Source organism: Phocoena phocoena, chromosome 5 (assembly GCF_963924675.1).
Source record: "Phocoena phocoena chromosome 5, mPhoPho1.1, whole genome shotgun sequence".
Taxonomy (NCBI): domain Eukaryota; kingdom Metazoa; phylum Chordata; class Mammalia; order Artiodactyla; family Phocoenidae; genus Phocoena; species Phocoena phocoena.
This window is the reverse complement of record NC_089223.1, coordinates 42,055,043-42,071,889: the sequence shown is the minus strand read 5'-3', so window position 1 is coordinate 42,071,889 and position 16,847 is coordinate 42,055,043. Positions and strand designations below refer to the sequence as shown.

Sequence of the window (16,847 nt, the reverse complement as noted above, 5' to 3'; positions counted from 1 at the left end):
ATTCAGCAGCATCTCTCCCTTTATTTTCACACTGTGTTGATGTGCCCCTAATTCTTCAGTACAAATATCCAGAGAGGAATAAAATGTTGAGAGGTGTTTTTCTTTCTGAAAGTGAACACAGCAGTGTGCTCAAAGGTTTTCAGTAATGAAATTCTCAAATTTATTTTTTGTACTATCAATAGGTGATGTTTCACTTCTGTAAATCATAAGCAAAATCAAAACATCTCAAGGATTGCAGGATTTAGCTAGGCATAGATTTAAAAAAAAAAAAACAAAAAACTCCCAAGGCCTGAACTTCCACATATGGGACGAAATCAGAGAGTTTATATTATGGAAGTTATTGATGGTATTAAAGACCAGCTTTAGAAATTCACAGACCTGAAAAAGGTGCTTTTTAGATTATTACATAAGGATAAAACACTGTTTGAGGTTTTGTGGAAATCAATGTACTTTACTCCAAAAGTAATATATGATAGGAAGCTTCAAAATGTGGAGAGCTGGTCAAAGGAAAGTTATATTTTAAATAAATATATAATATTAATTAAAACTGAAGTAGAATACTATTCAACAGTTGGTTTAGCTGACCCATTCTCTAGAATATTGAGAACAATAACTATCCTACTTTAACTGTAAATGAAACGTCAAAATTAGAACTTGATTCCTTTATAGAATCCAAGTTAATATTAAAAAATAATAATGGAGATTGCAGCAGATAAAAAGCTAAGCTGCTATAACTTGAATATGTGATTTTGTAATTTGTTTTATAACTTCATCGCAGCTAGTAAAACACAAATTAAAAATAAAGCACCAAAAAGGAAAACTTGATCATCTGTGTAGGGATCTTTACAGACTGAGAGAAGCTTCAAGATTACCACACTTTAAAAATAAATTTCTAGATTTTTCTGGGCAAAGAAGTAACTATGTACCTGTGTTTCTTAAGGTCATTGATTCCATTCTTCAGATTTCCTAGTCTTTCTGTTGGATTTTGCCTAAAATAAAAATTTTAAGTCAATTTATAATAATTATGTTTGAGTGAATTTTACATTGAAATTTAACAATTTTTCTTTATTCATTCATTCATTTTGTCAACAGTATTCATAGACCAGGCACATCTGCGTATAAAGGAGATGGAAAACACATGCCCGCTCTGGGGGAGCCACAGTCAAATTACAGTCAGGAATATGAATATATGTATTCAATATCTATATATCCCAATATATAGATATAGGTATATACATATGGATATATAGATATAGGTATCTCCCAGTGCTTTAAATGAGCTATGAATAAATGCTTAAAAGAACAGGATGATGCCACCTTACCAAGTCTGCTAAGGGAACCAGGGAAAGCTTTAGAGAATCATTTACAACAGAGCTGAAATTTTAGAAGCATGCAGAAATTTCTGTGGGCAACTCACAGCTAGGTTTCATGTTCTAAATTTACTAAATTTTAAAGCTTTTTAAAAAGTTCAAGTGTGCAAGAAAACTGCAACAAAATGAAGCTTAAACAAAATTCTAGAAGTCTTCTTTTCTCCAATAAATTATTTTTAGTGGTTAGTAGAAATGTGGAGTAATTTAAAATAAGAGTACTTTTTTTAAAATGAAGATTGAAAGAGGACATATAGTAACACTTTATCATCGCCACTAATTATCTCTCAAAATAACAAGGCTGTAAACTACTCCTTTATTAAGCTAAGTTTTGTGGTTCTATTTTTCTCTAACAGACAAAGATGATTCTCAAAGATAACCTGAACAATCTGCATCTCTTTTAAACTATAAGTAGGTACTGTGTATTACATGAAGGAAACTCAAACTTCTAGCACAGACGGCAAAATAGAACATGATTTTCATTAAATATAGTTTAACTACATAGAAAAGTACAAAAAGTAAATATACACCTAACTTTAAAATGTGTGGCAGCAGAAATGAGAAGCCTTCACACCTTCCTCCAAGAACAAGGGGTTTTTAATAGTCATTCTCACCTGCAAAGCCTCCGAATCAAATCCTCAGGTCGTCTGGTTATCTTTCTGGGAAAATCCATTTTTTCAATTCCTTTGAGAATCAAATTGTAGGTCATCATTTGGTCAATCCCAGAAAAGGGCGGGCTAGAGAAAAGCCAAAATAGGACACTAGGACCAGCATCTGAGACACATTTACAACTAAATTTCTTTTCTTTTTTTCCCTCCCTCCCTCCCTCTCATGAGTTGTTTTATAGCATATCTGGATATATGCTAGAAAATAATTACATATCACTTAACAAAATACACACACACACATACACACAGAGGTAATCTGTCAAGTGGTGATAATCACTAAAAACAAAAATAAAGGGGAGGACAGAGAGTGAGAGAGAGGAGGTGTGTTTTTTTTTAGACACAGTGGATAGGAAAAGCATCTCTCATATGCTGGCAGTAGAGCAGAGGTGGGAGTGAATGAGCCACACAGGCAAGGGATTCCAAGACAGCAAGTACAAAGGCCAGGAGTCAGGAGTGGACATGGGTCGTTCTTGGAACAGAAAGGAGGGCAGTGTTGCTGGTGGAGTGAGGAAGCAGGAGAGAGTATAAGAGGTGAGGGCAGCATGGTCATCTCGATCTAGCGGGCTACAGGAAGGACCTGGGGATACACTCAGGTCAGGTGATCTAATTTACAGAAGTCAGAGTAAGCTTTTTAAAAATGTGTTGAAAATAAACTGTGATGGTACTAGCGGTGGGGGAAGGCAGGCCTGGTAGCCTGGACTCGAACGGTAGTGGTGAAGGTGGTGAGAAATGGTGGGATTCTGGATTATTTCGATGGCATAAAGTCAACAGGATTTGCTACTGGGGTGAATGTGGTACACAGGAGAAAGAAAGGATTCAAGAAGGATACTGAAGTGTTTTGACCTATGGAACGGAGCTACTGTTTACTAAGACTGGTGTGGAGGTTAGGCTGTGGGTGCGCAGGTTCAGAGCAGGTTCTGAGGAAGAGAATCGAGTTGCATCTTGAACATCCAAGTAGAGATGCTAAGCAGACAGTTACATTTATGAGTCTGACATTCAGGGAAGAGTTTAGGGCTGGAGGTATAATTCCGGGGAGTCATCAGACAGTATCTATGGGCCATGGGGCTTGATGTTATCACCCAAGGAGTGAGTGGGTAGGAAAGAGGTCAAGGACTGAAGTGGCCCGATGACCACTGAAGAAGGTCAGGATGACAAGAAGAATCCAGCAACAGACACTGAGCTGGAGCCTCTAGCATGGGAAGAGAAATGAGAGAAAGGGAGGTCCTAGAAACCACGAAGAGAGGATTTCAAGGCAACTGTTGCTAAGACGAGTAAGAAAGCACTGGAAATTAACCACTGGATTTGGATAACATGTTCATGCATGGACTCTGCTTTTAAAAGCACTTTCATACCTATTCTATTGTGTCATTTAATTTTTGAAAATTAAAGATGATTTTCATGAATGACTCTGTTGTACCTTGGTCACGCTTGAGACCTTTGGATACCGAGAGTTCCCACTCCCAAACAAGTTTGGTGCACCAACTTTTCAATAATCTATGTTTCACTTGAAAAGAAAATGAGGTAGAAAACAAAAACCATTGCTACAATTGCTTCAACTTATTTATATATTTACAAGTAGGTTGTGTTTTGTTTTGTTTTGGTTTTTTAGTTCTTTTGTTTTACCTCCTGACTTTAGGGCATTTAAAATGAACTTTTCTCACGCCCTACCCCGAAAGCCTTTATAACAGCAATTTTGCACCTTCTTCATGACAGCTCAAGGTCACTTCAGCAACTCCAAGTTACTGAGGATTTTTTTTCCCCTTCCTTATTCTCTCACTTTATTTCCTTACTTCTTGTGACAGTTTATTCCAGCTGATGGAGACTGAAATGCATATTCTCCAGTTACCTATAAGAGCCATCATGAATGTCTTAGAAATGCAGCTGACAAATTTTCCAGGGATGAGGAAACAAACTCTTGAAACAGAAATCCTTGTGTCCCGAGACCTTAATCAACTTTATCTCTGAATGACTACCTGGAAATTTTTCTCTTTTTTACTTCAAAATCTTAAGAATGAATATTTGAAAATGATTACAGATATCAAATAATCTTTTTTTTTTTTTTTTTTTTTTTTTTGCGGTACACGGGCCTCTCATTGTTGTGGCCTCTCTCCCGTTGCGGAGCACAGGCTCTGGATGCACAGGCTCAGCGGCCATGGCTCACAGGCCCAGCCGCTCCGCGGCATGTGGGATCTTCCTGGACCGGGGCACGAACCCGTGTCCCCTGCATCAGCAGGCGGACTCCCAACCACTGAGCCACCAGGGAAGCCCTCAAATAATCTTTCATGTGGACAAGGAAAAAGAATGGAGCCATGGGTAACCCAACATTGAAATCTGCAGTGTAAAAAGTTCAAGAAGATTCTACAAAACTCTCCTTTTGTAACGCAGGTGTTGAGACTGGAATCCCCGTCACTGGGCTCATTCCAGCATTTCTTATGCCATTTCAAATGCAAATCCTCCCTGACAACAAGACTGAGAATATTTGGTTGTAAAGGCTTAAAAGAATGACCAAATCAGTTAATGAGAAATGGAGGTAGAAAACCAGAAAGAAAACTACCTGATCTGAATCCTGTCTATACAGCCATGCATTATATTAAAAAACTCTTATGTATAAGGCACACGTGTTTAATGAAAAGTGTGTCATATTTAGAGTCAGAAGACCTGAGATTAAATCCTTGATCTTAGGCAAGTAGCTCTCTGACCCAGTTTTCTAATCTATAAGATTTAAATCATAAAATAATCATAATACAAATTTAAATCATAAGATAATAAACAATTCCTGCTTTAACTTCCATACAAGCTTGTGAAAACAAAATTAGATAATACACATGTAAGTGCTTTGTAAGCTGTCAAGGGCTTTACAGATGTGAGGTAATATGTGTGTGTACATGTGTGTGTATAAGTCTGTATGTGTGTGCAGGCAGGTTGAATATTTGGGATCCTGGATTCATTAATACAGCACTTTAATCGCTTCAGGAATGGCAATCCAATTTTAACTTGTAAAACTCCTGCTGTGTCTTGTCCCTGTTCATTAGCACCTCTAGAAAGCAGTTGACAAGGGGATTAAAATTTAAATCCAGCAATGTTGCCTTCTTTCAGCATTTCTGGTTAATGATTTATTGGGAAAATGGAAGAACACGGCTAAATTTAATTGATCAATGGATTTAATGGAATTATGATTGCTATTTTCTCAACTACAAAAAAAAAATGAGGAAATAATAACAGCCCACAACTTCAATTTCCTTTCTTATTTTTATGATGGATTCCCCAAACCTTCACACACTTGATATATTATCTATAATAACAGGCCTTGCCATTCTAGGTAAACCATAGCAATTTTGTACTCCTTTCCTGCAACTTCCTGAATCTTTTCACCATGTTACAAGCTAGAAAGCATGTTATATATGACATAATGTGAAGAGGAAAAGGCATCATGCTTAATCAAAAACACTTCCAAAATGTTAAATTCTTAAATCATATATTTTTTATCATTAGTAAGTTATTTTTGCACTTCTATAAAGAAGAGACAAAACACAAGGTACTTACTTGCCCGTGAGGAGCTCATACACTAGAATTCCCAGGGACCAAAAATCCACACTGAAGTCATGTCCTTTGTTGAGAATGACTTCAGGAGCTACGTACTCGGGAGTTCCACAGAACGTCCATGTTTTCTGTCCAGATCCTATTTTCTTAGCAAATCCAAAGTCAACCTGGAAAAGATCAAAGAAATTTTCAGAGACCGTAAAACTCACATTCTTCTTTCTCTTCCTCTAACTTCTTCAATCTTCTTTCAACACCTCCACCCTCCCCTTCACACCACACACAAACACACACACACACACACACACACACACTCCACTGACCCTCTCATTTATTCTTTTGCAGGGCCAGGTGTAAATCTCATTACATTGGAGAAAATTCCATGCACACACCTCTAAGCCCATGAGGACGAGAGGGATGGTTTAGCAAGGAGAGACCCTTACAACCAAGGTCAAGTTCAGGGCAAGCAGACAAGTAACTTGCAAATCAATAGTGGTATTCATTGGCAAGAAGAGAGAAGGGGGAAGTGATAGACACTTGCGCCCTTTGAGCTTCATCATAAAAGGAAAAATGATAGCAGAATTGAGAGTTTGGGAAAGGGACCGTTGTTGAGAAGAAGAGGGGCTTAAAATTCTGGACAGTCTTTAAAAACCTTTATGCACAATGTCTGCACACTCTAAATGTTGGCAGTCCAAAGTAAAAGCAAGGATCATCCCATCTCAACTTTGGCTGAACTCTGTACACCCTCAGTCTCTCTCAGGGTGGCAGCACTTGCATTAACTTATTTATTCTGCAAAAATACTGTCAGCACTCACAATAGGCCAGGCTCTGTGCTACAGATACAGTGTTGACTAGGAGAAGCTCAGAGTACTGCAAATACTTAAACAGATGTGATTAAAAAACTGCCATGTGAGACAGGATATAGTAGAAGATTATGCAAAGTATAAACTCAAAGAGCCAAAAGACATAGAATTCTGGAACATTAGGGAGAAGATGGTGGGGAAAGACGTCGTTAAGAAGTGACATCTGGGGCTTCCCTGGTGGTGCAGTGGTTGGGAGTCCGCCTGCCGATTCAGGGGACACGGGTTCGTGCCCGGTCTGGGAAGACCCCACATGCCGCGGAGCGGCTGGGCCCGTGAGCCACGGCCGCTGGGCCTGCGCGTCCAGAGCCTGTGCTCCGCAACGGGAGAGGCCACAGCGGTGAGAGGCCCGCGTACCGCAAAAAAAAAAAAAAAAAAAAAAGAAGTGACATCTGAGCTCAGCACTGACTGAGGATTAGGAACGCTCCCAGCGTGATGAATGGGTGCTACCCTCTTCTGTCTTTTCAGGATAGGCCCTTCCACTTCTCTGAGACTCTATTCAATGAACTCCGTGAACTGAATAAAGACAGGAAAGAAAGCTGGAGCAACAGAAGACCCGCTCATTAAATCGAGGCAGTGTATATGACTGAAGTCCTGCCCTGCAAAACAAAGTTGGTTTCCTTCCACAGGGGCGATTTAGCATGTACTTTTCATCTCCAATACATAAAGATATTATTTTAGTAAAACCACCCTCCACCTGCAAGTAAACAGACACATAAATTATAGCTGGGCTTCAACATGCACATTTTAATAGATTCATTATACATGGACTATCTCAATAATATGGCAATAATCTTGGCTAAAAAAATTAAATAAATCAGGTTAACACATCAAAATAGGTCCTCACCTAAAAAACTACGAATCAGTGAACTATAAAATCTAGCTCTCATTTATTTATTCAAATATTAATATTTAAAACATTTGTCATATGTTTAAAAATCTCTTAGAAATTTACCTTTTTACTAAGGCTTTTTGGTATTTATCACATAATAGCAAGGATATCCTTATTAGAAAAAAGGGAATTTAAACAACCTAATTTGAAGTGGGCTTTTGCTCTTTTCTTTTCTCTACACAGAATGACTCACAAAGATTGTACCTAAGAGATGGCTGGGAATATTATGAAAGTAAAATTTGTAACTAGCTGAAATTAGCATATCTACTTATTCCTCAGATAAAGAACCAATATGAAAACCTTAGCTAATTTTATAATGACTGAAATTTAAGAAACAAGAAAGCAATGCTTATAATTTCATTTGCATCCATGCATGCACGGAAATATTATATTTTGTAGTTCTGTAACAGCCCTTCAACTCATCTTTCAAACTGCAATTAAGTTTCCCATGTAAGGATGACTGGAAGTTCATTAGATGTTTAGGAGAGCTTTTCCAGTTCTGAAAGTAAGAAATTTTAATTTGAGTACCTGATTTTGCTTTTGTATTTACATATTGACCCAAAGATATGGCAATAATTATATTAAGATTTTAAGATTTATGAAAACTTACCACTTCCTTTATCTCCTTTGATCTTATCAACTTTAGTCTAATCCATTTGGTTGGAGGAAATTGATGCTCAGACCTATTCAAAGTCATGTGCCAAATATAGAAGGTCCCAGATCTTCTGATGTGAAGTTCTGTGTATTTTCTATAAAAATTCACACTTCCTCTGTCTTGTACCAGCATGGATACCACCACGAAGCCTCAATCTTTTCTTTAACCCTTTATCTTCTAGTCAATAGAAATGTAAGTTCTTTCCTTTGTTCATTCAATGAATATTTATTGAAAACCATTATGTACCAAGCACCAGGGTACAGACAAAGCCCCCAGTCTTCTTAGAGCTTACATTTAAGAGAAAGAGGAGGACATGCATAAAAAATATAATATCATATAACCAACAAGGACCTACTGTGTAGCACAGGGAACTATACTCGATATTTTGTAATAACCCATGGGGAAAAGAATCTGAAAAAGAATGTATATATATATATATATATATATATATATATATATATATGTGTGTGTGTGTGTGTGTGTGTGTGTATATATACATGTATACCTATGTATATATATAACTGAATGACTTTGTTGTACACCTGAAAGTAACACATCGTAAATCAACTATACTTCAATAAAAAAATATATCATAGCATAAGTAATATTGCCAAATAGTGATATATGCAATGGAGAAACATACAGCAGTTAGGTACTGAGATCAACAGGAATTATACTTTAAATGGGGTGATCAGAAAAGTCTCTCTGAGGAGGTAGCATTTGAGCAGATTGGAGCAGAAATCTGAATGAAATAAGAATGAAAGCTCTGTAAAAATCTGAGCAAGGATGATTCTGACAGATAAAGAGCTAGCACAAAGGCCCTAACCTTTGGGAACATGCGAGGTGAAGATCAAGGATTGGCAAGAAGGCCACTGTGTCTGGGCCCTAGTGTGTGACGGGAAGTGGCAGGAAGTGAGGGCAGATTGTGGAGTGGTCTAGTAAACCACAGAAAGAGTTTCAGATTTGTTTTCTAGGAGGCCATTGGAGGGGTAGCCTCCAGCGGTAGAGAAGGGGTATGCATGGCTTGGCTAATGTTTCAAAGGGCTCATTCTAGAAGATAAGAAAATAGACACCTTCCCTTTAAAAAATTTTTTTCCTAGAAGAACTGAGCTCTCAAGAAGAATCTCTGGAGAAGCTGCACACAGGTTTTCCCTTGTCTCTATTAAATTCCCATTATGAAAGACAGCTTACATTATGCTGAAAGCTTAAAAACATTGTCTCCAAAGATTTTAACACACCAGAAGGTTATAAGATGCTTCTATATCTGAAGCAATGATTGGTTCATTCAGAAAGAAAAATTAGCACTGTGGCTTGCTGGAGCTGGTATCCAGTAAGTATTAGCTTCTTCCCAGAAGTTTCTCTCTGGGTCAGTAAATTTGTCAGCTACTGGTTCTCTTGGTCACATAAAAAAGGATACAAAAGGACCAGTCTAATTAAGCCAGATGATTCATGGAGACATAACATTCCCCCCCAAAATATTTATGTGGCATATTTAGGGCCCTTACTTTGCCCGAGTCTAGACAAAGGTAAAGTGAATCTATTTAACCTATCCACCAACAACTAAGGAGGATTTCATGTCCCTGTGAGACTAAGGTCCATCTACTAAAACGGACAACTGTGGATGGCTTCCACTGGAGGCAAGAGCAAGTGAGAGAGGCAAAGGTATGGTACGGACGAGGCCTTCACAGACACACCCCATTCTTTAGGTGACTGTGGTGACTCACCTGAAATACTTAGAGTGTTTAGTGGAAAGTGGGAACGATGATGGGGAGCTTTGCATACATGAGAGCAAACAAAAAAAATCAGATCATCGGGGGCTCAACTCACAGGCCGCCGCCTCCTTGAAGCCTCCCTTGAATTTACAGGATCAATTCCTTTCTCTTACGAGGTTCTTTAACAGTTTCTATTCCACAATGACCTCCCCTACGGCAGCACTGTCTAGTTGTGTGTGAATAAATCTAGCTCCTGGAGGAGAGACATTACATCCTATCCATTTTGTACCCCCTACAGCATCTGTAGCACAGCAGATGGTCAACATGTGTGACCATGTGAAAGAATTCATGTGAAAGAATCTGAATGAAGACATAACTGTTAACATCCGTTTCAATAAGATGTGCATGTATAATCTTCACAACAACTTTATGAGTTAGGGACTATATCTCAATGTTGAAGATGACAAAATTAAAGTCTAGCAAGGTCATGGAGACTTAAGATGAGACTGAAACCAGGTTCCAAAGGAACCTTCACATTACAGGTAAATTCATTAGTAAGTAGATCTTTAAGGGAAAAAGCAACATAAAAAGCACGTTAGTGGGAAAAGTTTAATTGTCACTTAATAAGTACAGCTAATAACGGTCTGTCAAAAAGAATATAGTTAGAGTCAATGATTATTTTTATTTTTCAAGTTAAGAAATACTTGACACATGTAAGATAATGTGACATACATGCAAGTTATAAAGTATGAGAATAAAAACACCCCAGTATCCACCACCAGTTTAATAATTAGAACAGAACCAATGTAGAAGCCCTCTGTGCTCCTTCCACACTGTCCTTCTACCCCTTGCCAAGAGGTCACCATTACCCTGACTTTTTGTGTTTATCATTTGCTTGCCTTCATTTCTAATTTTCCCACATATCTAATATCCTTATATGATATATAGTTCTCATTTTTAAAATTTTTAGATAAATCTTATCTATTCTTGGGCAAACTGTCTTTTTTCACTTAAAATCGTATTTTCGAATTTAATCCATTTTTCAGTACACTTACATTGCTGTATCATACACCAGTGAAAGAACATGCTGTAAATGGTGTAAAGTTTTTGTCCTTTACGCCGTTGATGGAAATTTGTCTTATATCCAATAGCGTGTTATCACACAAAAAGCTTCTATTAACATCATTTCCCATCTTGCCTACTGGACATGTGTAAGAAGGTAGAATTTCTGGGTCAAAGACATGGTATGTTCAACTTCATTGCTTATTGTCAAATTATTTTCCTTAGGTCCTGTATTACTAACCCCTTCACCAACAGCAGTGGTAAAGAGTTCCTATTGTTCTACATCCTCACCATCCTTTAGTGACATCAACTTTTATTTTTTGCCACCTGTAAGTATTAAATCACTGTGGTTTTAACTTGCAACCTCCCATTAGCAATTATTTTGAGCTACAGCATTATAATTAGTTCTGATATCTGAGAGAGTTCCCTCCCATGTTCTTGTTTGCCCTCAGAAATGTCTTGGCTATTCTTGGCCTTTGATCAGTCTGTATAAACTTTAGAATCAGCTTGCCAAGCTTCATGGAAAGCTCTGCTGGAATTCCACTGGAAATGGATCAAATCTGCAGATCATTTTGCAAAGTATCGATACCTTTAGGATGTTGAGTCTTTCTATTTTTAAACCTAATACATTTTTCTGAGTTAATTAGAGTAATGCCAGCTACTGCAACAAAGATATCCAAGAAAGTACAGAAGCTTACACTCTCCATTAATTTACTTCTTCCTCACATAATGGGTTTTCCTGAGCAGCAGGGAAATCTCCAAGTAGTGGTTCAGGGACGCGGGATCCTTCCATCTTAGGGTTCTGCCAACCTCAAATTGGCTGTGTTCATCGGCCACAAGCCAGAAAGATGGCATAGAAATTAGCTGCACAGATCACCATCAGACCAGGTCTGACAGCGGTGCAAAGCGTGTCACCTCACATTTCACGAGCTAGAACTGTGTCACATGGTCACAACTAGCCACAAAGAAGGCTGGGCTTAGTTTGCTGGCTCTGTGCCCAAAAGAAATGAGAATGAACCTACTAATTTAGGTCTTTCTAATATCTTTCTATAAATTTGTATGTTTCTCAGTAAAGCTTTCACATATTTTTGTCAGATTTATTCCTAGATAGATTATATTTGTATTATATAAATATATAGATTATATATTTATGCTTTTTGTAAATGGCAGTTGTATTCCTATTTATCAATTATGTTTCTGGTATTTAACCTTATCATCCAGCAACCATACTGAACTCTCTAGTAAATTCTAATAATTTGCTGTTACATTCTGGATTTCTATAGAGTTAATCGTATCACATGGGAAAATAGGTTTTGTTGTTTATGTTCCAATCTTTCTTTTAATTTTACCTGTATCTTTCTGCATTGGGTAGAGCCTCCTATAAAATACTGAACCTCCTGAAAACCAGGAAGAGAGCTCTCATCCAAGCCCAACCATTTATATATATAATATACTATATACTATATTATATGTAGTAGTAGAGTGGCCCAAATACTTTCTAATCATGTAACTCTCTACTATAACTGTAGTTGTGTTCACTCATTATAGCATTTATCTGTACCGCATCTCTTTTTCTTTTGATCAGTATTTTCAGTTTGTTAGTTTCATTCGTTTTTCAAAACATCCTGACTTCATATCCTTTTATATTTTATAAATTCATGTTCTTAACTTTGTTTTCTCCTTCTTTTTTCTGTTTTTTCCCCCTTTTCCATATTCTTAAGTTGAATACTTATTAATTTTTAGCCTTCTTTATTTCCTAGTTGAAACATTAAAAGCTATAACATTATTCTCACTGTCATTTTAGTTGCAACCCACATGTGTTGATATGTAGTGTTTTCTACCATGCAACTCTGTTTTATGATATTCATTAAAATTTCTTCTTCATTGATCCTTTGAGTTATTTTGAAATATCCTTTAAATTCCAATGAGATGAATTCAAACATTTTTAGTGATTTCTTCGTTTTTTATTTATTTTTTTTTTACTTTAAATTTTTATTATGGTAAGAACACTTAACATGAGATCTAGCCTTTTAAATTTTGAAGCAATTTTTAAGTCAGCCGTACAGTTCTTTTTTTTTTTTTAACATCTTTATTGGAGTCCTGTTTTTTAACTTTTGTTATTGATTTCTACCTTACATACTTTGATGTCATTGAACAAAACCTTTATGTTCCTAAATATTTTGGGAGTGAAGAGGAAGTGACCTCAATGACTTTTTTCTTTTTTAACAAATTGTTTACTCATTTTATATTTTTTATTTATTTATTTTTTGGCTGTGCTGTGCAGCATATGGGATCTTAGTTCCCCGACCAAGGATTGAACCCGCACCCCCTGCATTGGGGGCACAAAGTTTTATCCACTGGACCACCAGGGAAGTCCCCTCATCGACCTCTCATTCATTCTTCTGTGCTAAACAGTGTGTTAACGTCGAGCAGTAAATACCATAGCACAGTTGCTGCCATTATGGGGCTATCAGCACAGACGGGCACAGAGATCATAAAGCAGCAGGCAATAATATCAACATTTAATGTATTTTCTTAAACAATACTCAATGTAAGATTGAGGTGTTCTGTTATCACATGAGGTGTATTGCTCACATGAATTAATAGCACAGTCATATAGAACATTTATTGATGAGTGACAGCTGAGATTTACTGGATTACAACCAAGTTTTCTGCTGTGCAACCCCAAGAAGGCTAGCTACTATATAAATTCTGCTTGGGTTGAGAACAAGGTCAGTTTTTAACTCTTTAAGTACTGTCCTACATCTTAATATCACCCCAGATTCATTCATTATAACCAGAAGGAGGACTCATAACCATGACTGCCTTCATCAGCTCCCCCTGGCCTTGAAAGTGAAGAAAAAATTAGGAAATTATTGGATGGGCAGAAGAGAGATGGTAATGTGAGAATATCCATTGTCCTTTAGTAGTATCTGCTAATGCTTCGTCTCCACCTAATATGTTTCCTGATGGAGACGGCTTAGACCAGGTGGGCTCCATGTGGGACTGAACCAATCTTCACTCTCGATCATGAATTGGGGAAGAAGAGTAGAATCAAGTCGTCATCCCTCACTACAAACACATCTTCTGTAATGATCACTAAAGAGCAAACCTCTATAGCTTCTAGAGAGACACTTTCAAAATGCAGACCTTTCTCCTACTTAGGTCTTTTTTCCAGGCTTTTGCTGGTTATTCTTTGCTGAGGGGAAAAAAGCCTTTCCTTATTGTTGTCCTTAGATGTCTGACCTCTCACTGATATTGCCAAGAAATGATAAAGGAAGATGAAAACACCACTTATGAAAATTTGAAGAATGAGACCAAGGTCATCCTTTCAAGGAGTCTTTCATCCTCAAGGACATTCATGTCCAAGTCTGGACTGCCCAGTGTCCATCACCCAGACGTGCATTCCTGATGTGCTGGACCAGGCATCCTCACTGCCCTCACTTCTACTGGGACCCCCTCAGGAACCTTCAAAGGCAGCAGCACTGTTAGGCTGCCAGCTGCCAGCCCAATTCCTATTTTTTTAATATTTGCTGAAACTTGCTTAATGACCTAGTATATGATCAAATTTTGTTCATGTGCATTCTCTAAATATTGGGAATATCCTACATGCCAATTATATCAAGTTTATAAATTGTGTTGTACACATCTTCTAAAGTTTTAGTGAATTTTTGGTCGGAATGTTCTATCAATTTCTGCAAGAGGAGTATTAAAATTTCCAACAGTTGTCCATTTCTCCTTACTAGTTCTGTCAAACTCTGCTTCTTATTTTTGAAGCATTTTGGTCGGTAAATAAAAGATCAGGATTGTTACATTATCTTGGTAAAATGAACCTTCCATCGTCATATGGTTACCTCTCTACCTTTAGTAATACTTCTTCCCTGATACCAACATAATGAAACCTGCATTTCAATTTGCTGAATATTTCCCAGACACATTCTTTTCTGTCCTTTTAATTTCAACCTTTCTGCATCCTCATGTTTTAGGTCTGTCTCTTGTAAACATCATTTTTATTTTTGAAATCTATGTGACAGTGTTTGGCTTTTATCTGAAGAGTTAAGTCTGTTTACATATGTTAAATTTCTTTCTACTTTCAATTTGTGTTTTCTCTTTGATTTTTTTTCTAGGTTTCCTGTTCTCCTTTGCTGCCTTCTTTTAAAATGATTGACATCTTCTCCCACTTTTATTCCAATTACACCTACTCTCAGTCTACCTGCTGCTGTTGTTCAGTTATTTAGCATTTTCTCACTTTTAATACTACATAGTAGAGTGAGAATTATTACTTTATACCATAATTTTGAAAGATTTAACCACATGTTTACCATTTTTCTATAGTCACCACTCCCTGTTGCATCTCAAACCCTTCATCAGGGATTTTTCATCTCCCTTAAGCACATCCTTTTGTAGGTGGTTAACACTCTTTATCTTTGTTTAAAAATGCCTTTATTTCACCCTTCTTGAAAGATAATTTCTCTGGATTTATAATTCAAGTTTGTTGTTATTTTCTCTCGGAATTTTAAAGCTATTATTCCACTGCATTCTGGTTTCTATGGTTGCTGTTGAGATGTCAACTGAAAGCCTAATTTTTACTCCTTTATATGTAAACTGTCCTTTCTCTTTGGTAGCTTTTAAGACTTTGCTTTTGTTCTGCACTTCTACCACTACAATAGCCAACATCCAAGAGAGCCTAAATGATTCCCTTGTCCTGGTATTCAGAGGTGTCCTCTCTCAAATCAGGGCTGGTCCCGTGTAGCCGACAGGGTACAGAGTACAGTGTGGGACTGAGAGTAAGTCTTAGAAGGCAGTGTAGCTATTCCTCGGTCTCTTGAATGACTCATTCTGAGGGAAGCCAAGCCGCCACGCCATGAGGACGTTCAACCCGGAAAGAGACTCATATGGAAAAGAATTAAGACCACCAACTAACAGCCAGCACCAGTTTGCCAGCCAGAGGGGTGAGTCACCTTGAATGCGGATCTGCAGCCCTAGCCGACACTTGACAGAACTTCCTGAGAGACCCTGAGTCAGAACCAACCAATCGAACTACTCCCAAACCTCTGACCCACAGAAACTGTGAGAGATCGTCCACGATCCTTGTTATTTTAAGCCATTAGATTTTGGAGTGATTTGTTACACAAAGACAGAAGCTACAATAAATACAATTTGTCTCAGTTGGGATTTGTTGGGGTTCCTTTACCTGATGATTGGTATTTTCTATAACTTCTGGAAAATTCTCAGCCATTATTTCTTTAAATACTTTTCTCTCATTCTCTATATTTTTATCTTGGACTCCAATCGAACATTTTAAGAACTTCTCACTCTATTCCCCAAGTTTCCTAATTTCTTTTATTTTCCATCTTTTTGTGTCTCTATGCTTCATTCTGTGTAAATTAGTTTATCTTTCAATTCACTGATTTTTCTGTTCACTTGTGAATCATCCACTATTTAACCTTTCCATTACATTTTTCAAACTGATGTATAATTTATAAGCCATACAATGCACAGATTTTTGGTGTACCGTTCATTGAATTTTGATGCAGATTATACTCACGTAACCACAACCACCATATATAGTCAAGAGACAGACACTTGCATTATCTCAGAAAGTTCCCTCATGCCCCTTTCCAGTCAAATGCTCCTCCCAGAGGCAACTGTTGCATTAATTTCTACCATCTATTCTACAATAGATGCAATCATAAAGAGGGATAGTCTTCTGTGTCTGTCTTCCTTTTGCTCCACATAGTTTTTAAACTTCATTCATGTTGTTGCCTGTAGTAATTCATTGCTTTTATACTGTTGAGGAGAGTTCCATTGATGAATATACTACTATATGTTTATACATTGAATTGATGATGGGTATTCGGGCTCCTTCTGATTTGGGGGCTTTCAGGAAAAAGTTGTTATGAAGATTCTTGTCCAAGAATTTTGAAAACACGATTTCAATTTTCCTGGATAAATAACAAGGAGTGGAATTTCTACTAAGGAGTGGAATTTCTTGTAGAATAGGGGTATGTTTGACTCTATGAGAAACTGACAAATTATTCTTCAAACAGTTTATAATTTTGCTTTCCCACTCGAAATTTAGGAAAGTTTCCTC

At 37.3% G+C, this 16,847-nt stretch overlaps 1 protein-coding gene across 2 annotated transcripts in view; it reads right to left on the bottom strand.

Annotated features, from left to right (window-relative positions):
• PRKG2 (protein kinase cGMP-dependent 2) overlaps window positions 1-16,847 on the bottom strand; it is an 84,694-nt gene that overhangs the window by 8,255 nt on the left and 59,592 nt on the right. For both annotated transcript variants that reach the window (XM_065877320.1, XM_065877321.1), the window contains exons 14-16: window positions 5,579-5,742; window positions 1,982-2,104; window positions 927-989 (exon numbers count right to left, since the gene is read on the bottom strand). In XM_065877320.1, the coding sequence (XP_065733392.1) occupies window positions 927-989; window positions 1,982-2,104; window positions 5,579-5,742 (350 nt within the window). The remainder of the gene's footprint in view (window positions 1-926; window positions 990-1,981; window positions 2,105-5,578; window positions 5,743-16,847) is intronic.